The sequence below is a fragment of the Macadamia integrifolia genome, chromosome 12 (genome assembly GCF_013358625.1).
Source record: "Macadamia integrifolia cultivar HAES 741 chromosome 12, SCU_Mint_v3, whole genome shotgun sequence".
Taxonomy (NCBI): domain Eukaryota; kingdom Viridiplantae; phylum Streptophyta; class Magnoliopsida; order Proteales; family Proteaceae; genus Macadamia; species Macadamia integrifolia.
Window position 1 is genome coordinate 19616843 of NC_056568.1, and position 26194 is coordinate 19643036.

General features: G+C 36.4%; 1 protein-coding gene across 6 annotated transcripts; it reads left to right on the forward strand.

Moving 5' to 3' along the window:
- Window positions 1-13819: 13819 nt before the first annotated feature.
- LOC122058118 (L10-interacting MYB domain-containing protein-like) lies at window positions 13820-24823 on the forward strand. 6 transcript variants are annotated; one of them, XM_042620611.1, is made up of 7 exons: window positions 13820-14291; window positions 14380-14514; window positions 15613-15946; window positions 22251-22597; window positions 22675-22807; window positions 23118-23458; window positions 23536-24823. In XM_042620611.1, exons 4-7 carry the CDS (start codon window positions 22265-22267, stop codon window positions 24181-24183), a joined length of 1455 nt encoding a protein of 484 aa, XP_042476545.1. In that variant the 5' UTR covers window positions 13820-14291; window positions 14380-14514; window positions 15613-15946; window positions 22251-22264; the 3' UTR covers window positions 24184-24823. The 6 variants fall into 6 exon arrangements, with proteins under 6 accessions (XP_042476545.1, XP_042476548.1, XP_042476544.1 ...); XM_042620614.1 differs by having other exon boundaries at window positions 14451-14514; XM_042620610.1 differs by lacking the exon at window positions 15613-15946 and having other exon boundaries at window positions 13821-14291; window positions 22257-22597.
- The last annotated feature ends 1371 nt before the right edge of the window (window positions 24824-26194 follow it).

Genomic DNA, 26194 nt, shown 5'->3' on the forward strand with positions numbered 1-26194 from the left:
CAAGTGGTTGGGTGGGGGGCGGGGGGGGTGGGGACCGAGCTCCAAAGTAATCTCGGTGGTTGGTCTGGGTCCTAGGATGGGCAATATCCAACTGTATATAAGTAGGTAGCTCAACCAAGACTTTACTTCTCCATTAATGGGGAAGTTGTAGGATAAAGGCAGCTAAAAGCAGAAGGTTTAGGATTTGACTCGCCTGAGTCAACCCTAAGAGGGTGGTCCAATCCGGTTGGACCGCTAAGAAAAGTATTTTTTTATTTAAAAATAAGAATAGGATAGGTCAAGTGAATTGGTTTGATTCCCTTTCAATATGACACGTGGTCAACTTATAACTTTTTAATCAACACATGTCATCATTCTATGATTTCCCTAAAGAAAGCATGACATATCAATATCATAAACGAAGAAAACATGTAACAATAAGAATTAACCATCCACTGACCAAGAAAAAACTAGGTGTGTCAATCAGTCGTGTTATTTTTTTATTTTTTTTATTTGAATAAAACAGAAAAAGAAATTACAAAGTTTCTACATCACTGGTCAGAATGTTATTGTTCCTAATTACGGATTTAGTTGTTAAAGCATTGAGGGCCACATCCCTAATTCTACTAATGATATGGTCATTTACATCTTTTACAAAAAAGTTAGGTTCAAACAAAAAATTATGTAGTTCCATGCGTAAGCAAAAATGGTCAAAATTCTTAGGTTCCATAAGTTTATCGGCACCCCACACATCAGTCCAAATTTCTTGTAAGTCCCATTCTTGCTTGGACACGCCTCTAATCCATAGAGTATTCCTTGCGCCATTGCATCAAAATTCTTTCATGTCATCACATAATTGGCAAAAAATATTAAACACTTATTATGGGAGAACACAGCAGCTACCCAGCCTGATATATTTTGATTTTTAGAGGATACAGTGGAAACAATTAACACGCATTTATGAAAAGAATAGGGAATTTTAATTAGGGATGGAATAACCCTAGGGGGTAGTGCAGTTGGTGAGCAACGAACTTGGTACAAGTCGTAAACTTGGACATCCTAAGTTTGACTCCCACTAGGCATACCTTGGGCCACTCACACGAGGATGTTTAGAGCTATAAACAGGCTCTAATTGGGCTTTAAACTTATCTGGTTGAGTAAAAGAACTGTAATTGTGCTTTAAACGTAGCTAGTAACTAGTCGATCTTGATTGGGCACCTGTCCAGTTGCACCTTTGCATCGGGAATGACTAATTATAAATGGGCGGAGTTTGAGCCTAGCATGTTTATGAATCGATCTGGGTCGTTTTGGCCTTCAAACGGTTGGGCTCAGTTGGTCTTGTTGGGCCATGCCTTAAATTGACACCCATAGATAAAATCATAGAAATCCGTGCACATGAAAAGAAAATTACCAAAATACCTATATGTGCAAAACTAGCCTAAGTAGGAGAATAAAATATGAGAAAACTAAGGAGAATGTACGATATACATAACCACTAATGGAAACCATGAAGACCTGATGAAAGACACCATAAGAAAAAAAAAATCAGCAAAACATAAAAAAATCAAATCAAAAAGAAAAACAAAAACTCAAATTAAAGAACACGAAAAATAAAAGATGTCAACAAAGTATGAAAATTAAAGAAAAAATAGAAAATCAAAAAAAAAAAAAAAAAAAAAAAAAAAAAAAAAAAAAAAAATCCCAAAAAAATCACTAATGAAAGCCAAGAGAACCTACTAGTTGAGGCAAAGGATGCTATGCTATGAGTACAATATCGATCTTTTTAAGGCTTATGTTATTAAGTTATTCTAAGTGATTTAATGAGTATAGAGGTACCAAGCATTGTGAATCATGTTCTTAAAGCCAAAGCATTAAATTGGAAACATTTAGTTGCTCGAGATACTATGTCATGGGGTGGTGGAGCTTAATCTAGGAAAATCAAGTCAAAACCATTCATTAGAATTCAAGCAACTCGAGCCAAGATTAGAAGATTTTTTTAGTTTGCTTAAATGTAATCTTATGTGTTGATTTTCATTTTGTATGTTTCTAGATGATCCTTGGATGTAATTATTCATATGTTTAAGCTCACCTCACCTCACCTCACCTCATAACTTAGTGATTTAAAATGAAATATCATAGATAGGTGGTTCATAATGTAGAGTAGGCCAACTAGACTTAAATAGTTAACATTTATCATGAACCTTGGCTTAGCCACTTTGGTAACCTGAATGGACCTTATATTGGTTAACTTAGCTTGGTATGAGGACTGTGATAGGCTTCAAATGTGAAATAAGGTCATTGTCAACATAGGCTTTGAGTGGAGTAGTCCACTAGTGTGTGCCTTGGCAATCAACTGGTTTATGATCTGTTGGATACCGAGAACAACTTGATTTGGCCAATGTTGATATAATCTATAGATTCATCACCAGTTGAAATTTAAAGAGGTGTTCTTCTTAGACTACAGGTAGCGGTCGATTGACCTGGTTTGCAATCAATCAGTATTTGAAAACTTAGATCAATTTGAAATCATAACAGATAGTTTTTTTACTGTTGAAATTTGGTATATAATTAGAGGAATCGCCTGACTTTCAAAAATACCAAAAAAAAAATGTGGAAATTCTGTTGGGTTAAAACTCGAAAATTTTCCCTTGCCCATATGCTTGAACTGGCAAATCATATGAGCTATTGAATAAAATACAACTTGCAATTCATACTAACCTCTGAGCATGTAACACCACACCTTCTGTAAGGGAGATATGAAGGTTAATGGTCTAAGGATCATGTCTCTTAGGGTTGAACCGTTGAACCATGAATAAATAAAAGGAAAAAAATTCATTCTATATTAAACACAACCTAAAAATAATAACAACAAAAGTCTTTAAATTAATATTTAAAAGTCATAAAAGTCTCTAATTAGTCAAAATTTAATAATATCATACACAACCAATTAGATCCTTTATGAAAATTTATTACATCCATATTTTAAATTTCTAAGACAAATAAAATGATTTAAGATCAACTGAAATAATAAATGTTCTGCACTTTCCCATTAATCTCTTGATTTTCGTCACTAACCAGCATGTTAGAGTGCTCTCTATTTGGGGAATGATTTGAATAAGTTTATGGGAAAAACTCAACAAGTAAAATCACATACAATATCGACAAATTTGAAAATATCGGCATAGAATAATAACACATGCAATAATATCTCAAAATCAAATATTAAGATATTATTACAAACTAGTGTTATTGTTCTATTCGAATCAGGCTCATGCATTCAGTCAGTCCCAATCCCGAGTTTGTGTGATTCCTGGGTGTACAGGTGGATCAAGTGATCTGTGATCCTATCTGGATCAAATTTATTCACCGGATTCCTGCAACTTAAATTGTTTCAATTCCCCTGCCTCTGAGGATCTGAACCTAGGCTTTCTAGGGCAAGTGCAATCATTGTCGTTGCAGATATCTTCTCCACACTACCTTTTACTCCAACCACATGGTTAAAGTATGGCCTATTGCATATGTTAGACCTAATCTGAGTTTGTTTTTTGATACTAAATGTCTCCTCTGAGTTATATTGATTGGCCGATTCTACAACAGAAAGGGGCAATTGTGAATAATTTTAAGTTGTCTGGGCAAATTTCATTTCTGTAAAACTACTTAACTAGTATTTAAGAGATTAAAATCTATTTCAAGGTTTTTATTATAGTTGGTGTTAGGAAGATCTAGGAAATACATTATTATGATATTTGGTTGTAAAGTAGATCTTTTTTAGCCCACAGTTTAGAACCCGCATCTCTCATCTCAACATTTATAGTTGGTTTGAAGTTTGAATTTTGAGATTGTGATGTAATAGAGTTGGTTTCATTTCCTATATAATAGAAATATAAGCAAGCTTTATAATAGACAGTGTTAATGCCAAATTACTTCCATTAAGATGAACAATGCATCCAACTACCTACTCTAGGCATAGACTGTGAAGGTATACATTGATGCCAAACGTAATTTGGAATGTATAATTTCTTCTCCACCATCTACAGATGCTATGGGATATAAAGAGTGGATACGTGAGAATGATACATAGCTTGTTATGAAATTACATGAAACCCTCAATGGTAGCCAATGTTATGTTTCACACCATTGTGAAAGATGTTCGAGATGATTTAAGAGAGGGTTTCCCCCAAGATAAGAATATATCCCAAGTATATCACCTTTATGAAAATATTTTTTATTTTCCTTATACAAAATGGAATATCCATGGATTAATATAATAATGCACTTAATGGCAAGAAATAATAATATTTTCAGGCAATATTAAATACTCTAAAACTGATGACATTATAATGAAATGGAGATAAATGACTTACAGAGATTGAATGAGAAGAACTTGGATTATGAAAAAATATCAAATAAAACTAGTTTTTAGCTACGAAATCGAGAAAAATAACTTACAGAGATTGAACAAGAAGAAATTTGATTTTGAAAAAAAAATCAAATAAAACTAGTTCTTAGCCACGAAATTGGGAGAAATGAATTACAAAGATTGAACAAGAAAAACTCAGATTTTAAAAAAATATTGAATAAAACTAGTTATTAGCTACGAAATTGATAGAAATGACTTATAGATATTGAACGAGAAGAACTTGAATTTTGAAAAAATATCAAATTAAACTAATTTTTCGCTACGAAATTGGGAGAAATGACTTACAAAGATTGAACGAGAAGAACTTGAATTTTATGAAATAGAGAGAAATGACTTATAGAGATTGATCAAGAAGAAATTGAATTTTTGGATGTTTGACCTATCAAACTTTGCAAAACTGCTAGATCGTATTTTGATGATGTATTTAATCAAGTTACCTATTATTGGGCTAAATGAGCCTTATAAGGGACTTAGATAGGATACTGGGCCGTTTAACTCTAAAAGACTTAAAATTGGTCTCTCAAAAAAGGGCTTAGGATCAATAAAATGGGTCTTAGATGGGCTTTAAAAATCCTTAAAATATCATATTAGGTAAAAGCATCAAATTTTCTTTTTTTTTTTTTTAATTAAAAATTGAGTATCTAAAAATCCCTATTAGCTGAAATCTAAGCAGCAAAAAAAATGAAAAGAACTTGGGGTTGGAATAAGAATTTTAACGGTCATAAATGCTGCATATTTGATTTTAAGATATTATTGCATGTGTTATTATTATATGCTGATGTTTTCAAACTTGTGGATATTTTATACGATTTTACTTGTTGAGTTTCTCCCCATAAACTTACTCAAATCATTCCTAAGATGAAGAGCACTCTAACATGCTGGTTAGTGGCTAGAACCAAGAAAATTGATAGGGACGTGCAGAACATTTATTATTTTAAGTTGATCCTAAATCATTTTATTTGTCTTAGAAATTTAAAATATGGATATAATAAATTTTCATAAAGGATCTAATTGGTTATGGATGATATTATTAAATTTTGACAAATTTGAGACTTTTGTGACTTTTAAATATTAATTTAAAGATTTTCGTTGTTATTATTCTGAGGTTGTATTTAATATATATTTGAAATTTTCTTCTTTTATTTATCACTCAATTGATTCACGGTTCAACCTTAAAAAACATGATCCTTGGACCGTTAACCTCTATATCTCCTTTACGAAAAGTGTAGCATTGCAGAGCATGAGTAGTTGAGCAAAAAATATCAATGAATAAGCTACATCTTGAAAACCTTAATGTAAAGAGGTAACTTATGATTTGGACTTTGAGTCATTATGTATCACTTTCATAGCTAGTGATTGTATTAGTGAAGGGCATTGAGATCTTGATCGTTAATGAAGGGCATTGAAGCCATGATCCTATGAAGGGGTTGATAGTCCCTAGAAACTATTTATAAATGTTGATAAATCTTAGGAAACTATCTTATGTTGATCTCAGGGAGGTCTGTGTGTGAGGGGTGCTTTTCTTACCTTGATAAGGAAATTATGATAGTAGAGTTAAAAGCTAACAAGGGCTTTGGGAGTGGAAGTAGGATGGTATTAAGGTCGTGTCGAACTACTATAAATCTAGTTATACACTTTATTTTTCTCTATTTCTTTCTATCCTTCTATTGTGTTTTGATTTTCCAAATCACATGAGATTTCCAAAGTCTCCAAAACAAGATGACTTCTGAGTAAAACTTAGAGATAAATCGTTATTGCTCAAATTTCAATGATCAATGCTTGCTTGGCTTGAATTTTTAAGACTTGATACCTCAGAGTTAATTGGAAAGACATTGTTGTCAATGTAATCCTTTGACTAGGGGTGTCAATTCATGGCCTGACCCAACTAAATCGATCGGGACGGACTGTTTATAGACTGGCCCGACCTAGACTATTTATTAAATATGTCGAGCTTGAGCCCAGCCCGTTCACAAACGGTCGGTCTTGATTTTGCTACTTGGACCGTCGGGCACCCGATCGAGACTGACCGAATAACACCCGATTGAGACCTACCGAATAACACCTGACCTAGACCGGCCTATTGTCCACCGGCCTGGCCCCGACCCTTTAATGATTGTAGAATACCTATTTTACCCCCAAAATTAAAGAGTAAAAACTAAAAAGTAAAGACATGTTCACATTTTAAATAATGGTTATATTTGATATCATTTATTGATTTATTGTCATTTTTTTGGGCTTGCATGAGTGGGCTAGAATATAAAAGCACATTTTAAAGAGGGACCGTTTAAAAATCAGTTAAAGTCCGTTTAACATTTAACATGTCCGTAGCCCGGTTAAGATCAGACTAAAGCCCGATTAAGGTAGCCCGATTATAGCCTGAGGCCGACCGAATATAAAGTGTACCATGCCCTCAATAACTAAGCCCGATTAGTTAAATGGGACACGGTGCAACCTTTGAAAGTTTTAAAGCCCGATCGAAATCTGACCGACCCAATCGATTGACACCCCTACCTTTGACTGATGTCCAACAAAGCATGTAGAATAGAGAAGAAGATCTTTTAACACTTAACATTTTAACAAACATATTAGAATGACCAAAACAATATTCTATAAGTGATATTTTAATAAGAATGTAAGTACAAAGTAAATAAAAGTTCAAGCAAACATCCATCCAATGAGATTTGTAAAAAAATAATAATAATAATAGTAAGAGCGAGAAAGAGACAATAATTTATAGTGATTTGGAATCCCCATGCCCCCCCCCCCCCCCTCCACCACTCGAAGGAGATACTCGTAGTCTTTGTTTTTCACTCACTTTATTACTTTTCTAGGTTATAATAAATTTGTACAAACTGTAGACGACAAACCTTCATAGTAGTCACCAAGTGACTCCTCTAGTGTTGTTCACAGAAAGCAACAACACTTTGAAAGTGAGAGCAATAAAATAGTATTTAAAACAGGCAAAATCATAAATGAAAGCACAATGAATCTCTCAGAATCTTTAAGGCCAAATTTAAGTGCAATGGACCTCGGCAGTGAGGATTAGTTCTCTTATCTTTGGGGATTTGTGTCTATTTTCATTCTTTATCAAAGGGTATTGGTTTTCCCACAATTGGTGGTTTTTCTCCTTCTTGGCAAGAGAGGAGGATGGGGAAACATAATTATTGAAGTCACCACATAAGTTGAGAGCTAAAACCCTATTGGGGAGCCCAATATTTGTTATGGAATCGAACTCATATTTTATTTCATATAGGGTTTGCCCAGAGATTCAAGTTCATGTCAGATTACAAGGGTGGGGAGGTGTTAGACACCCACCTCGCCTAGTTAAACTAGTCTTTCTACTAAATGCTCGGATTGCGAATATTCTCCCCAAATTTAAAGAGTCACAAAACCAACATGTGTAATTATATTTGATCAATTACACTAGCATGCCTCATGTGAGAGAGCAAAAACAAACATTTATGTTATTTTATACTAGCACATGGCATAAATAGTTCTACATTATGCCTATTGAGATTGAGGGGTGTACTTGTTGAGCATTTTTTTTATGCAAATTACTCCAATAATTTACATCATTTATTTCTCAGAACATGACTACTTTACGTATTTTCTCTTGTTTTCAGAATTCATGCACAAAATAAACCAAGTGGAGTACAAATGTCAAATTCAGCCCAAGGAACTAAATTCTAGCCAGCCTGACCAGAGCCTAGAAGATTCTTCTTGGCAAAATTTGTTAAATAAATTCCAAGGATTTCCTATAAAATGGATGATTTCTACAAGGAACATTTAGACTGAGTCAATCTTCTATTTTAGTTTTTAACCACATGTTGGGATGAATTTTTAGTAGTTTTATATTCATGATCTTTCATATTAGACAATATTTTAGAAGAATCCTATCATATCTTCTATTTTGAGACTAAAGGGAAATATTGTAAAGGGAATTGGGATTGTCAAATTTTAGGTAGTTTCTATTATATGTTTTGATTTTGATTTTGATTTTTTTTTTTTTTCCTTCTCATTCTTTAGGTAGCTGAACCCTATAATAAAGGAGCTCTCCTATCTCTAAGAAAATTAAGCTCCCTCTCCCCTATCTTTCTTCTTTCACTTCATTATTTTAGCTTTGAATAATTGATATTTACAAATTGTAATTTTTTATTTTCTCTGCAAATTTTCATTAAAGCCATTAAAGTTGTAATTGAAGATTTAGAAGCATCATTGGAGTTTGGATGTGCAGAAGTTTCAAATTTATTCTCTTCTTCAATAAAATTTTGCAGGTGTTCTTCAATTCAGGTTCTTTTATTTTAAATTTAATTTTCATTGATATGTCTTTTATTTTTAATTTAAATAGCATGATCACCACTACTCTCATGGCTAGCTAAACCCATTCTTTTAGAACTTAGGTGAAACCATGGGTGATTAGTATGAATAAATAATGGGCATGTTTTATTTTAACGGACATGAATCTAGTTAGATTTACTACAGTTGACTGCCTCATTATGTATGTCATCCAATAGGATCATATACATGATAGCCGCCATAGCCATAGTAACGCTAATTAGGATTTATGATTTTTAGCTTAATATTACATACTGAATGATACTACTCATGTGGTATGTTAACCATTGCCGTATCTCCCATAAACCTATATCATACTATGTGTAACATATCCCCATGCCTATTGTTAATTTAACTTATTCCCATGGTGAATCCCAATCTTAAATGCATCTTCCCCATTAATTTTATTCAATTATTCTCCATTGGTTAATTAATTCAATTGCACTAATTTAATTTGATACTTTAATTGTTAGAATTATCTTGCATGCTTAGTTAAATTAGTATAGTCAACTCTCTTGATATTTATACCCTGCCTAATTTGAAAGTGTGTTAATTAAGGACTCGCCCTCCCTGAGTTCGACCCATAGCTACAACTGACACTTTGCGCTTGCAGTTAGTATAATTAATTTGGCATACATTTGTGCCCAATAATACTTGAGTTCGATCTTCGATGAAGGTTGTAAATGGGAAGGCCCCTTTGCTCCAAATGCAAACTTTTGATGGATTTCCAGAAAGGGAATGGACTAAACATTCGTCTCTATTTCTTAAAGGAATCGGATTTCTATAATTTTTGAGATTTTTTAAATTTCTATGAAAAATCATAGCTTTCTGGGATTTTTTTAGTTTTTATGCAGAATTTTGAGATTTCAACAAAAGTTAGGGGGTTTTTTAGATTTTTGTGGAACTTCAGGGTTTTTTTTTGGATTTTCAGGGTTTCTACGGAATTTTGGGACTCAGGTCTTGGAAATTAAAGAATGGAAAATTGCTCTAGAATCTAGAATTTTAGGAATTTTTTTTTTAAATATGATTTGTGAAAAAATAACCTCCTATTTATAGGATCCAAGTGAGAAATGACCAAAATATCTAAAAATCATGATTTTTTAGCTTGGCAAAGCACTATGCCTAGCCTATTAGGCTCAAAAGCCTAATTTTGACCCTTTTTTACTTGTAGGAGGCACTACGGTTTACTCAACTGTCCATTAAGGTTAATCCGACTATGTCCAGTAGCATGAGAGTTGAGCTCATTTTTAACTTGAAAGTTTGCAAAATGTTAAAAACAAATGGTTTTGCACTTTTCTAACAAGGGGATTGCATTTATTCTTATGTAGTTTCTACACAATTGGCTATAATGGTTTTGCCTTGTCGAATTTTGTCACGCCAACATTGAACTCTATGAGTTATTGCATAACAGGGTAGGTTGGGGGTGTTTGGGTGTTTTAAAAAATAGAATCCTAGAGAGGGAGAGAGAAAGAGTACAAGTCTTGTATGTGCTCGATATTAATCATTGTCAGGGGCAAAATTAGGTGTCTACAGATTCTATTCCAAACAAGAAAGAATATTTTTATCAAGTGCAATGAATAATAGTGTTATGTGATGATTTTGAAGGTCTATAAATTTGCTATATATATATCCAAGATAGCTATAGAGAAATAACCATGATTTGAAATATGACAACTCACCACAAACATCTCTTCGTATGAGTGTAGATGCCCACTAAGATCCAACAATTATAAATGTTACGGTAAAATACACCAATCATATTAACTATGGCACTTTAAGTCGAGCATAAATATCTGCACACTAATGCTGACATCTGTTGTCGTTGGACTACATTTAATGATTTTAAACATACATGTCCTTAATAGCAGACACAAAATTCATTTTCTCGACCTAGATATCGAAATCTTAGTGGTAGATATCTTATTGTCATACAGATGTCTACACAAGACTGTAGTCATATGCTGTTAAAGGACCATGAATCGCACTAACTTAAGCTCGGATGTGTGCACTACGATGTGAATGTCTATCCAAGGATACTAACATCTACGACTAGCAAATAATAGTATAAACATTCGTAACAATGTTCGAAGAGATCTAAATCACGAAATAAAACCACCTAAGTTCAGGGGGTTGTTCCTTTTATGTTTATATTGACTTAATTACGGTTTTTCAAATATTATAGATATACAAATACATGGTTGCAAAGAATATATAAAATAGAGGAACAACCACATGCTATGGACTTGATTTTTACTTGATTACTTCCAAGAAATCATATCAAACTCTTAGTGTCTTTAGGTATTGATGAAGCTTTTATGACTGCTCATAAAAAACGCTTGCTAAACAAATGATGATTCTCTCGGAGGCTCCATTTATGAGTTGAGATTGATCAGACATTGCAAGGGTTGTACACTTACTAACAAAAGCAGGCAATGGCGTGGCAATCACAATCAACTTAACAATGTCTAGGGAGTTATAATAGTGACTGGGAATGAGACAATGAGTAGGAAAATAAATCAACTTCAAAACTGATTAGGGAAGGCCAAATGGTACACTTGGAAGTTCGCCTTAACTAGAAATGTGTAGAGCGTAGGACCATATTTCCAACCCAATTGAAATATTATGTCAATTAGATTCTGAACGAGGGAGATACAACTAATCCAGTATAGTCAATATTTAAGGGCCAAATATTGATAAAATGCCCCCAAAAAAGCGCCTCAAGCAAGTGAGGATGTCTATGTGCATGTGAAATGCTATGCTTGCCTCACACAAGGTTCTAAAATTTGGGATCGATCACGGGTTCGACCAAGACTGATATTGTTCTAATACCAATCTAGATCAATCTGGATTGCATCATATCAGACAGATTTATCGTTACTTTTTAATAGAAATCAATTTTTAGTATATTTCTACTTTTAAACCGTACAGGATTGAAAATCGATCAAGGTCGATACCATTCTGATCCAATAGATATTGATCGATCAAATCTAAATTTTAGAACCATGGCCCCACATGTTGATGGTGATGATGTGGCATGACAAATATCATGGGTGAATGCATGTATGGGCATGCAATGTGTGACAATGCATGATAATATGGATAGTATGTTGTATACAACATGATGACATGCATGTGACATGGCATTGTGATGCATCTGTATGTGACATGGTGACGGTGAAGGTGATGAGCTAGTAGGATGCATGGATGAGTGACATGCATGTATGGGGTCATTAATGGCATAACATGACATAGGCATGAGTGGCATGTGGCTAGGGTGTTTAATTTCAATTAATAATATTTTTATATGACATTGACATGTGATAGAGCCACATGGCAGCCAGTGGGGCCAAGCGACATAGGTAGTATTGAACCACCAGCCCAAGCATAGCAACAATCAGCCTGGGCTGGCTTGCCACACAGTCGAGCAAGTAGTAGGGCCATGAAGGGCCAAGGCCAATGCCCATGCAACTCATGCCCATAGGGGTGCAATGGCCGCAAACTTAGCCATAAGCAACATGGCACCAAGCCACACCTGACTTGCCACATGCGCACAAGGGCAGGTTGCGGGCCACAATGGGGCTTCTAGGTTGAGTCTTGAAAATGGCTGAGGCATAGAGTATGCCATAGGTGCTCGTCTGCTCGACATTATGCTTATTTGAAAAGGTATTTTAAGCACCTCTCAAGAAGAATGAACATGATTATGTGTTTTTGGGCAACAAACTCTTGGGCAACAAAAACACATTGAACGTCACATACATGTTCTGTTCAATTTTTATTTAAAAAAAAAAATCATAAAGACATAAGAATTATTTCTTTTGAATGTTACCATACATACCCTGCCCACAAATTTTTTAGCCCTAATCAACATGCCACATTATACATATAAGGGCTTGTATGCTTATATGGCAATGGTTCAAAAAATTACTTATGTTGCTTTTTTGTTTTTTTGAACACATTTGGAGTAGAACCTGTATGTGTTCACTGGTTTGTTTTTATGTTTTTTTGAAATGAACCGAGGTAAAAAGTAGTTTTGAGCCCCATTTGAGAAACGTTAAAACAAAGTGTTTAAAAAATAGAAATAGAACTTTCAAAACAAATCCCATGTGCTCGACCCTCAACTCCAACTTGGCATACCTTGTGCTAGGGCCCTGTTTGGTAACACTTTTGTTCAATATAAGGCTGCGTTTGGTAGTCATTCAGTTTTAGAAAAGGTGTTTCGTATCAAAAACTAAATTTTTAGCTTGTGTCAAAACCCCGTTTAAAAAAAAAAAAAAATAGTGTTTGGTGAAAACCTGTTTCAGGAATGATTACCTAACTGTTCACTTTTTTTGTATTTGGAACTAAATCGAAATTACAGAACAAGGTTTCGTCTCTTCCATCATTTTGTGTTTCTAGCATTTTTTTCCCCTTTTGGTTAAAAAAAAAAAAAAAAAAAAAAAAACAAACCAAAACACCAAGTTGATACCAAACACTTTATTTCGTTTTTGTGGAGAATAAAAAACGTCAGAAACCTTTTTTAAAAGACAACCAAACGCAGCTTAAGTGTTCTAAAACTGTTTTCCTTATTTCTATTGCCAATGGACACTTTTGGGGGTCTGACACATGTTTGATAACAAGAAGTAAAAATTATATATGAATCATAAAATAGAATCATATTTGAAAGATACATTAGCAAAAGCATTACCAGTACATCAGCAACATAGATTCTGTATATTCAACTATACATTGAGATTAAATTAGTGTCTTTTCTTCTTCTCCTTCTTCTTCTTCCTCTCTCACTTTTTTTTTTTACAAACCATGTGGCAAGTTCTACATATCCAGTAATTAAAAAAAGGGAAAGGGTTCCCTACGAGGCAGCGTGGCCTTTGCACCAATGTAGGGGCAATGGGAGCACTAATAAAAATATTAACAGGGGTGAAATTTCCGATCTTCATGAAAGGCGTAGTTGTTATTTCTGCCTCCATTATGTATAGGCATAGGGCCGCACTCCTTTTTAGGATTTTTTTTCCTTCAGAAAAATATCACCATTAGGCTTTGACAACATGAATACTTAGGATGCTTCTGCTAACCTATCATGTCTTTGGGTTTCCGTTTGGCCGGTTTGGGGTTCTCTGTTGGCCAGGGTTTAAAAAATCGGTGAATAAGATTGGGAATCGTTTAATTCGATCAATGGCGGATTTCCGTAGTTTCGAATCGGAATATTCCCACCAATGGCCGATTCTAGGGTTCTTGAGGCCGATCTGAATCGAAATCGGCAGAGACCAATTCCATCAACCGATTCTCTAGTGGTTCTCCACCAGTATCATCAAACCCAGCAAAAGCTTGTGTAAAAGAACCCTCGTCAGCAGCAGCAGCGTCATCATTCTCCTCATCTGAGAGAGGAACATCCTCAGCATTTCCGGCTGCATTATCACCACATGCGTATGTCTCCCTAAATACCATTTAAAGTTCTTCAAGCCCTCTGATCGAAGCCACCGAAGGAAACCACTGCTAATCCATTGCCAAAGCCCGAAAGGATGTTGATTTGGCCGCCATTATTGGCTTCAACGATCAATCGGTAAGATTTGGCTGCAGCTCGAGAGATTTTTTTTTTGTGATTTCTCCCTTCGTTCTCCATTCATCAATAACGCTAGAAATTTTTTCAGGGAGGTTTTTTGTCGCGAAAATTGTTAATTTGTTGCTCTCTGTTCTGTATTGTGAGCAAAATAACATTCAGGACTGATTTTGTTTGACGGAAGGACCACGCTACTTGCCGCCATAGTTGACTGCAACGACCTTCGGTAAGCAATCTCTATTGTTTATATTGATTGCTCCCTTGATTCTTCTCTCATTATTAACCCTAGGAAATCTCCCTCAGTCCACCGAATTTCATCTTGGGTTTCTGTCTTATGATTCTAGCGACTCCAACCAAATACAAGAAAAACCTCTGTTTCCTTCTCTCTGAGTGCCTCATGTGTGATGTAATGCCTATGTTTCAGAATGCTAAATCTCTTGCAAACAGAAAGTGCATACCTGTTCTTGTGTTGCTGGCATATAATACCAATGCCTAATGAGGCACTCAGCCAGAACGCTGTATGCCTATGCATCATGTGTCATCCAACCAAAACACATTATCTTCAGAGCTCAGGAGACTGAAACAGTATGTACCCTTCCAGCAATTAGAGTTTAACTTTGCTAGCTACTCCTAGCAATGCAACATCACGTCCCAAGTGAATCTTCCAAAGGGGATGAGATGATGTATAAAAGTATATTTTCCAAATAGAACCAGACAATTTGATTGAGATGCTGCACAGCAAACAAGCCTAGATGAACATTGCTATTCGACTTTTGACATCGAAGCATGCCCAAGGCAACTATGGTTATGATCCTTACTTGAGTCTATAAGATGACATTTTATGTAATTTGGTATAAACAGATAAAATACTTCTGTTAAGATGCATTCCTGTACATGTTTCTGTTTTTTTTTCAGTGGGAGAGGTACTTTTTTGCATGTTTTACCATACAACGTTTGTTGGCTCGGAAGTATTCCAAATTAACATAAACATAAAAAAGTACTTCAATCTCAGAATTACTAATTTGGAATAGAAGTGTTGCCATACAGACCCTAAGTGGCAGACCAAGAAGATTTATCCACCAGCAAAACCTAGAACCATTGTTTTTTTTTTTTTTGGGTGCGAAAACTCCCACTAGTAGGGCAATGATATAGAGGCCGATAAAGACAAATGCAATAGTACAATCTTTGGAAAATCATTAGGGTAGGAGGTCATCCAAATACCCATTTGAGGGCAAACCAGGAACCTCAACCTTAAAAAATGTCACTTAACTACAGGATCTCTTCCAAAGTCTATTATTTGTTGATTTTTTTTTTCCATTGGCAGGTAATGATCTACCAAAGGTAATCAGTTCAGGATTGGGGGATACTTAGATTCTTTAAGAGGTGTTAATAGATGAAAACAAACGGTTCATTTCTGACCTCTCTATCAACCGCTCCAGAAGATTTAATAAAATCGAATAACCACTTATTATTATCAAAATTTCCCAATCCTCAAACACCATTGCTTGTGAACTATTTTTTCGCGACAATATAGACTGAATGGAAATCAGGGTTTCTTCGCATTAATTGGAAATCCCAAAAACAAGCCCCTTACCCTCCTTATATCCCTGGATAAGCATATTTTCCATTCGCCGTTGACACCTTCTCCCTGTCGAAAGGTGAGTTTCTAAACTTTGCTACAGTTTGTTTCTAGTCCTTTTTTTCTAATGAAAAATTAGGTTATATCAGTGCTCGGTTTGTTTTGTTTCCTTTATTTCACCCATTTGAATGTTCTTCTGCCATGGATCTACAGAAAACTTATAACAGTAAAATTCATATCCTGGTAAATTTTCTGTTTTCTTTTCTAGGCATTGTATTTTTCGCTATGTCTGCTCTGGAATTTAAGTAGGTTTTTTACTGAAATCCATTAGTGGGTGGTTGCTGAAATGCTCTATGATAATTAAACATGGAAAAATATAGAAAATTTTAAGAAACCCTTGCATTTCTGCTAGGTTTACTATCTGTTTCAACTATGCCATTTTGGAGCACCGAGGAAACATAGGAATGGAGTATTTTCAGAAATATGATCAAAAGTGGGTTAATTTTTTTGGGTATTGCATTTAATAGTCTCTGAATATGTATCTAATGGGACTACATTAATTTCCTCTAATCTCGTCCATGTGAGATTTTATGATGCTAATTGAAAACTACTATCAACTTATCAAGCATATGCATCATCTTCAAACACTTGAAACAATTTAATATTAGAAGCATTGCCTGCAGTTTGAAGAGGAGGGCTAGGAAATTGTGTTTGAAGTTATGCTAGTGTAAATTCGTCAAACTGAACTGGATTTTGATGGAATCTAGAACTTGCTTGCAACCTCATTGTTATACCAGGAACTTATGACTGGACAAAAGTTGATTTGCCCAAATAACCATGGGGGCTTGATACTATGTGATATATACCTATCTGGATCATTGTCAGGTTTCTGTACAAGTGTCTGGTTTATATATTTTTATATGTGAACACCAAGTTAAGTCATTGGGTCTGTTGAAATTCTTCGTGGACTGTTTAAAAGTTATTCAGCTTGGTCAGCTTGGAATTCTAGAAATGTTGGTATTTCAAGAGATGTCTTAGTATTTTAGTGTGGACTTGGTCTGTTTAAACTTATTTATCTGAACTTTGACAGCAATTTACGTGAACCTCCAATAAAAATTTACGTGAATCTCCATGAACAGGCTTTCAATTGTTTCCTACGTCAGTGTTTAAGCTTTTAGAGTTTAGTGTTTAGTGTAAATTCAAAGGGCAGAGTTGAGTTAGTTTCTGCTACTTATAGGGAAAGTGCACATCATAATATCAACGTTGCTAATATACCAATATGCAGAAACCTATGTTACCTGGATACATCATGAACGCATCATTCTGATGTATCAAATAGGAATTTTATGCCAAACAGTTCTGGATGCAATATGAGACCCATTTTGAGGTATTTTGGTGCATGGGGAGAAAACGAAATCACATTCATTATCCATGCAAAAGCATAGCAAAGACTTATGGGGAACAAAGTCAGAAAAAGACCCCAATTTCATGTAGACAAGTCACTTAATGAGTTTATTTTATTGCAAATAAGCCTTGGGTTGGGTTATGTATGTGTTGGACTTTTGATCCCATGGGTTTTCTTTGTAATAGACTACTTTAATGGGCCTAAAATATGGGTAGCAAATAGGAAAACGGGATTTACTTCATTAGTTTAGTTAGAGTCTTGTTTTGAGTCTATTTTCTTTGTTATTGCAGTTATTAGTCAATTTAGGTTAGTTATCTACTCCATATTGGAGTTATAGTCCTAGTCCTATTATGAGTCCAAGTCCTGCTAGGAGTGTCTAGTCCTATTTAGAAACTAGCTCCTAGTTATGATAGGATTGCTATTCTGCCCTATTTAAATAGAGGAGCCTATGCACTCATAATTTTAGATTTGAAGAATGATGAATTAACTTTGTGTTTGAGAGCCTTATGGCTGTGAGTGATTCTTCCCCTCCCCCCTTTCTTTATGTGATTTTCTCTCCCTCCCTGGTTGGATTTGTACAATATCTCTGTTCTTGCAAAATCTTTCTCATTCTCTCTCCTAGATCTAGAATCAAGAAAGCACATAACTCTCAAACCAGCCATCAAAAGCTCTTCATATTTGGGGGTTTTTGTACCCTCCCTGGGCCCTACAATCGACCAAATTTGCAGCTCAATTGGAGCCCTATAGACTTGGCCGCACCTCTCTCTCTCCAGCTCTATAACAGGTCTTTCTCTCTATCGGATTGGGTTTTGGGCTGGTTTTGCTCCTATATTGGTATTGTATACTTGGGGGTTTATTTGGGGGTCTTATTTCTTTGTTTCCTGGTCCTGTTTGTCTCGTTTGGGGTTATAAACTATGGGGGTTAGTTTCTTGTACTCTACTCCTACATTATAATTACTTCTGTTTATGGCTTATCAAGTTAATTGTATAAAAGAAAGGGTAATTTACAACGCCACCCCCTAGAGAATGCCACAATTATAAGAACTCCCCCTTTGCTTCACCAAATTAGACTTAGACCCCCTACCGTCAGTCACTGTTAAGGAATATTCCTTATTTGCTGATGTCAACAATTATATTTTATTTTAAATACCAAAATGCCCTTTTGAAATACGAAGCACCAAAAATACCCTTGCCATAAGGTAATATTTCTTTCGCCCAAATCGTAATTGTTGGACCACCGGTGATCGTTTAGAGCAGTGGCAGCGGCATCGGCATCGGCATCGGCATCGGACAGATGGCGACCAACGCCAGGGTGTGACAACTCTCACTAGATTAAATTTGAGATCCAGAAGTAATGAGAAGTTGATGCCAAGAAAGGTTTGCTTTTAATTTTGTTGCTGAGAGGTAGAGGAGAAAAGAAGAGGGGTTCTGGAGGTGGAGTTGGAGGTGCTTTCTCCTTTTTCTTTGCATGTCTTTGGCGAGGTCGAGGGCAATTATTTCGGCACTACAACCCATGCCACCGAGATTGAAGTTCTTGATATTAATCCTCAAGTTATACTTATTTACGATCATGGAAGGGAGTATTGGGGTCGGGTTGAAGATGCAACAGTTCACAATAAGGATTCCGGTGTCCTTTGGGTTTAAATTGGTGTTCTTGAAGAGAATGTCCAAAGTGCCAAACATGACCTGCTTGGCCTCCTCACTAGCGGCCGCCAAGGACTGGCGTGGAGGTTGCAATGCACTGCTTCAGGGAAGTAAGTCTCATCCCCCAGCCCAGATCGCTCAAGGATCTTACGCTGGAACTCTAGTGATGACTTGTTGAAGTCACCCTTCAGCCTCAATTTCTCCATGAACTTGTCTTTCGAAAATTTGAGTTTGGATGGGGGATGATAGCAGGCGAAGTGGACGAGGTGGACTGGTTGTGGGCGGCTCATGACATATATGGTTGCCCCCAACACCAAGAAGGCAGAGCAGGCCATCATGCTCATGAAGTTGTACTGAAGTTGGAGCCACAGATGACGAATATCTTCCGGGCTCAGCCATGATGCCTCAATCAAGACCGCGGCCATGGCAGGAACAAGGCAGAGGGTGAAGAGACGGGCCATCAGGTAATGGTAACCCAACTTGACATATTTCAGATATGCAGTTCTCTGTAAGAAATCCAGCAGTACTCTCCTTGTCTGCGGGATCTGAACCTGAACGCCCTTCACTGCTTCTGTTCCTGCTCCTGCTTTTAATTTTGTTTTTACGCCATGAAAGTGGTGGACAAAGAAGCACTGACATTGAAGAAAAAAATTGAGAGCAGGAGAGTGAGAAAAGAATTTTGAAGATGTTGGATCATCCATTCTTGCCGGTGAATCTGTAGTACTGCATAATAGGAAAAAAAAAAAAAAAAAAAACCTTCTTGCTAGCGACCTAAGACAGCAGCGATGGGAAGCGCACTTCTCGCCGGAGACGAAAGGAGAAGTATTCACCGGCGACAAAACTAACAGTACTGGTCTGAACCCTTGGTCGCAGGTATGAAATGGTAAAATGATAAAGAGCGGTGTTTTTGGGATAATGAAAATGGGTAACTTATCAGTGTTTTACTCATAAGGGCGAAAGCGTCATTTCATAGTATTCCTTAACACTGACTGACGGTAGGGGGTCTGAGTCTAATTTGGTGAAACAGAGGGGGTGTTCTTATAATTGTGGCATTCTCCAGGGGGTGGCACTGTAAATTACCCTAAAAGAAATAGAAAAGAAAAAAGGAGGTGCCATCCCAGCATGCTGGTAAGAACCTTGGCCCATTGTCACCAGGTCTTGGTATTGAATCCTGCCTTCATCTTGTGGGGTTTGGTGCCTGGAGGGGGGTTATGGGAGGGGGAAATGTTGTACTCATCCCCCCTAAAAAACGAAAGTAAGAAGGAAAGGAGGTGTTTTACTCACGAGCACAGGATGGACCACATAAACTTACCCTTTGGCATGTCTTGAAGAAGAAACTATTAAGCAGAAAATCTCATTTATTGCATCAGAAAGGATCCTGTGTAAAACTTATTTCTCATTGGTTCCATATATATGAAGGTTAATAAACAATAAATTTTCTTTATCTAACATTTTTAGAGTTGGCATGTTTTTATTTCATCATATCTAGAAAAGAATGTGCATCAAGGGCCACCTAATGGACCACAGAGATTCTATACATCACAAGAGTAGCAGTTTTAAGCTGTGAAATAGGATTGAAGCTTTTAAAAGGCAGAATATTGTTGGGCTCTCGCTTGGACAGTAAGAGTTGATAACATATTCCTTTTTTTGTTGTACATTCCTATGTTGGCTAACAACATAGTTGGACATATATTTGTCAGCATTCAGAAACCAAGTGGATGTTGTCCAAGATAGGGTAGCCTTTTTGGGATTGCCAAAAAGGATGATGGTGACATTGGGATGTTATAGAAAGAACAGGAGAGTTGGTGAATAGCTTAAGGAGATGAACATGAAAAACATGTATACACTGTTTTGGTATTTAGTTTTTCCAATGGTGTGTGGGTGTGGGTGTGGGTGTGTGAGAGATTTACTGTGCATGGGAAATTCAATATTGTTCTGAGATTCAAGAGGCTGTTTATAGAAATGTAAGCATGTAGTAATTTTATGGATAGATGTGAACTAGAAACATTGTACTTGTGATTTAAATTGCTGGATTTGTACAACCGATCTGAGCATATTTGATCATACAAGAATATGCTGTATATTATTCTAAGGTCCTCTGCATAGAAATACGTGCATGAAGTACCTTTGGGAATGGGTGTGAACTAGTAACAATGCGTTTAACTCGTCATCATTTATATTGCAGGACTAATACAGATTCTAACTAGGATTAGCTAATTTAAGCAAAATAATGTAGCTGAGATGAAGATGTTGAGATGGATGAGTGGTAAAACTAGAAAATGTAGGATAAGAGATGAAAATATTGGAGGTGATCAAGGAGCAGCCCCAATAGAAGGCAAGTTGGGAAAGTTTTCTTTGATGTGGTATGTACATTTGGAGGCCTTTGGGTGCAACATCAAGGAGGGGTGATATATTACACATTAAAGAGATTAAAAGACCATGGGATAGACCGAAGAAGACTTGGGAGGAAGTAGTGAGAGAAGAAATGAATAGCCTCGGCTTGTCAACTAAATGACCTAAATAAACTTGAATGACGGAACAGAATTCACGTAAAGGGCTTGGCTAATTTGAATATTAACTATAATTTTTGCATTTCTTTTGTCTTTCCCTCTTTTTTTTTTCACTGTGTGCAAGTAAAACAGATATGAGTAAACAAGAAGGGCACAAGGTCAAGCTAGAGAAAAAGATCTACATATCAGTCAGCAGAAATGTATATCCAATTTCTTTAGTGCCCTGTTTTTTCTTGCTTGACACATACACCATTACACCAAAGACTAGCTCCCAGCTATAGAACCATGGTTTTCGTCCCCTTTCCCGAGCTTTTTCCACTTCAAAGACAACAAAAGATCCTCCATGTTGTTTGGGGTCTCTCCTAACTCCCATGTCTTCTAAAATATTCCTCAAAGTAAACTTGCGATCGATCAGCATATTTGGGACGTTCTCCTGAAACTTGCTAACTATGTAAACAAATATTCAGGGTACAACATCCTCTGGAGATCCAAGTGATTGATTATTAAGATTCTATCCTGCTAGTGCATCCATCCAAAAGCTATACTTAATTGGTACTGCTTTGAGCTGTACTATGCTGCTAGCTCAACTAGAAAAATGAAACTTTACCTTTCCATGGCTTCAGTTGAGACTTAACAATGAATCTTCGAGAACTGTTGGCACAGCACACCCTTTTATCTCCTTGATCTCTTTTAACTCAATACTTTTTCTAAAAAATTGAGAAGTTGAACAAGGTTAGGGTGGTATAAGAAATCTGGTATGCCGTCAGGAAGTATAATGCAATTTTGTGAATATTCCTTAAATTCTAATTACCGTTCGTTCCTAGTTGTAGGTGTAGTAATGGATGGTGAGCAGCCAAGCAGTGGTGACCGTTCAAGGACAAGTTGGACTCCACCAATGGATCGTTACTTCATTGACCTTTTAATAGACCAAGCACACAGGGGGAATAGAATTGGTAACTTATTCAGCAAACAAGCATGGAAGGATATGATTTGCTTGTTCAATGCCAAATTTGGATTTCAATATGATACAGACATTCTGAGAAACCGGTACAAAAGTCTTAGGAAGCAATACAATGATATAAAGATCCTTCTTCAACAGAATGGGTTTTGGTGGGATGAAACCCGACAAATGGTAGTGGCTGATGATTGTATCTGGAACGATTACATCAAGGTATGTTGCACTCTATTTTGGGTATGTTACTTATAAAACACTGTTGATCGCAAATTGCTTACATGCTATGTTTTTAGGCACACCCAGATTTGCGACCTTACAAAACGAAAATTGTACCATTCTATAGTGATTTGTGCATGATATATGGACATTCAACTGCTGATGGAAGATACAGTCTATCATGTTATGATGTTGACATTGACATGGAAGGTAGATATACATTAACTTCAAACAATTTCAATTTCAGCGCATGGATCAAATTTGTTATCCTAACAACCAACATAATATTGGGATAAAAAATGACTTCAGTTTCTTTAATTTTGAAAACAAACTAGGACCGATTGCTCTGATGATTTATGTTGGCTCAAGTTCATTCTGCCATGATATTTATTTGGGTACTAATAAATTTTTTGTTTTGATAACAAGTGCTACTCACCTACATTAACAATCACTGTTGGTGTGTGGAAGCATGATTTGTTATTTGTATATATTCTCATGACTGAGTTATTCCAAATATTAGAGAAGGAGATCGATACCCAACCCCCTGCCAGTGATGATCGTTCAAAGATTGATTGGACACCGACAATGGACAATTACTTTGTTGAGCTTATGCGAGACCAGGTGCATAAAGGGAATAAGATTGGTAACACATTCAAGAAAAGATCATGGGTGCACATGATCACATCATTCAATACAAAATTTGGATTTCAGTACGAAAAGGATGTGCTGAAAAATCGGTACAGAGGCTTGAGGAGGCAATACAGTACTATAAAGGTTCTTCTTGGCCAAAGTGGGTTTGGCTGGGACAAAACACGGCAAATGATTTCTGCTGATGATAATGTTTGGGATGATTATATCAAGGTACAACGTCTGTTTTCTGTCCTGTTACCCAATTAGTCTATTGACAGTCTCTGTTGACCTACATATGATCCTTGCAGGCACACCCTACTGTGAGAGTGTACAGGAATAAAATCATCCCATATTATAGTGGCTTGTGTGTGATTTGCGGTGATGCAACTGTTGATACAGAGCAAACTCATTTGGATCACGATGAGGATCTTGACAATGACATCCATAGGAATGAAGTATCATGGGGTCTCGAAGCTTTGACAGTGCCTGTTCACGATGAAAATTTTGACAATGATATCCATAGGGATGAAGTATCATGGGATCTCCAAGCTTCAACAGTGCCTATGCATGATGAAAATCATGTGGATAATACACAACAGGAGTCGTTACTTTCAGAGAGGGACATGGACTCATCTGAACAAAGTAAGCGTCCACCCGAGATGCCGTCAACCTCTCTACATTCTAAAAAGCCAAGGATGACGTCAGATGAAGGCATGGCTGATGTTCTTCGTGAGATGGCTGTTGCAGTTACATCAATCTCAAGTAAGAAGAAAGAGAATGATGACTCCATTTTAACAGAAAAAGTAATTGAAGTGCTTCAGGCCATACCAGACATAGATGAAGACCTCTTATTGGATGCATGTGATCTTTTGGAGGATGAAGTAAAAGCAAAGACGTTTTTGGCATTGGATGCTAAATTACGAAAGAAGTGGTTGACGAGGAAGCTTCGTCCGTAGTGTTCTTATTGTATGTCAGTTTTGGATGTCTAAGATCTTTCAACTGCAGTGATGTACATTTTTTTTGCCTTGCATATTGAGGTGCATCAATCAATTTGATCACTTGTGGGCTTTGGATATTTGTGATCTATCAAACTGGCTGGTGATGAGTGGTGGCTGCTTACCAAAACACTAACTACTTAGTAGAAGCTAGTCGACAGAATTAATCAATTAGTCTCTGAGAGTATAGATGACTTGAGGATGACAAGGAAATTGGCAACAGAACACTAATCTTCTGCTTCTTTGAGCAGCGAGCATCACTCAAAAACTTGAGTGGGTGTCGCTAGAAACTCAGAAGAGGGAGATAGAGATCAATGCATGGATCTAAAGGAGACCTGGGTAACTCCTCTAGATATAATCTCAAATTCATTGCTTGTTGACTTCAATAACTTCTTGGAAACAGGCTGTGTACATTCTTTATTTGTCCCTCCCAGACCCTGCAGTAACGGGAGCCTCGTGCATTGAACCACTCGTTGACTTCAATAACTTCTGCTCACTATTTTCATTTCCTGGCAACCTATTACTGTTAGCATACCTTTTGTTTACTCTTGAATTGCTTGAGCTTACCTTATTTCTTGAAAATGAAGATAATGTTTCTCAATGTCAGGTATCTTATTTGAAAGATCCTAATAAATAGTGTCTGTTTTCAAAAATAAAATAAAAGAAGAGGTAGATGCTGTTGATTGTTGCAGCATCCTGCAAAAGGAGTAGAGAAGCAATAATCGCTCTTCCGAAGCATGTAGAAACATAGCTAGGGAGACTCATCATACCAGTCAGCTCAAATTTGAGTTTAAGCCTTATGCCTACATTTCTCGTTAAATAACTGTTGTTCTCGCAATTCTCCAACATAAAAAAAATGGCGTATACTTCACTGATAGCCATCATTGCGCTTGGATGGGTGTGTGGGAACAATGAAGCGCATTTAGGATCTCAAACATAAACAAGGGCATACCCAATGCATAAGGTTCCTACCACTGTTGGGTTTAGGGAGGGTGAAAGTATACTCAGCCTAACACCCACTTCATGAACCTTGGCACAAGGATAGATTCTTGGGCAAACACATCATACTGGAAAGTTTTCCTTCACCATCAGATTCACCAAGGTTTGAAATGACCTTTCCATTAATCAAAGAATCCCACCCAAGTGTTGAATACCATGATGGCCTAGGAGGAAAACTCGATTTCAACTCCCACACATAATAATTTGTTCAAGGAAAAAGGCTGGGCGCGTTCCCAAGCATGTGTCTTTCTCTCTCCCCATCCCCTAGGAAATGACGTCACTACCCAGCCCACCCCGCACTCCAAATTGGTGCATATCGCTAGTTTGCAGAAAGCCATCTACGTGTCCAACCCTTGCCTTTATGTGTTTTATAATTTTTTGTTTCCTAAAAAATACATTTTCCAATGATATGGAAAGTTTTGAAAATTTTCCAATTGCTCATTTTGTTTTCTAAAAAGACATTCTTTGCAGCAATCCTGATTCCTAAAGTCAAATGCCCGAGGATGTGACCCAGTTTAGGGACATTAGTTTGTGCTCTGTCTTCTACCAAATAATTGCCAAATGTCTGTTCATAGGCTTAAACCCCTTCTTAATTCCTTCATAAGTCACTCTCAAAGTGCTTTTATTCCATTAAGAACCATCTCTGACAACATCTATATTGCTCATGAGATCATTCATCAGAAGCTCACATCTAAAGGTAAAATCAGTCTCATAGCCCTAAAATTAGATTTATGTCTATGATAAGGTTGAATGGACCTTCTCTGAGTCCATGCTCCTTAAAATAGGTTTTGCTGAAAAATGGGTCTAGTAGGTTATGCAATTTGTGACCACTGTTATTTACCAAATCAAAGTCAATGAGGAATATATTGGTCATGGTATTACCAAATCAAAGTCTAGGAATATAATGGTCATGTTAACCCTTCCCATGGACTTAGGCAGGAATGTCTTTTTAGTTCATATCTATTTATTTTAT

What these genes read in the sequence shown, in the direction of transcription:
- LOC122058118 (XM_042620611.1), top strand. Translation starts at nt 22,265, where the DNA reads ATGGATGGTGAGCAGCCAAGCAGTGGTGACCGTTCAAGGACAAGTTGG. An exon ending in TCTGGAACGATTACATCAAG is followed by an intron (nt 22,598 to 22,674) that starts GTATGTTGCACT and finishes CTATGTTTTTAG; the next exon opens with GCACACCCAGATTTGCGACC. An exon ending in TTTGGGATGATTATATCAAG is followed by an intron (nt 23,459 to 23,535) that starts GTACAACGTCTG and finishes TGATCCTTGCAG; the next exon opens with GCACACCCTACTGTGAGAGT.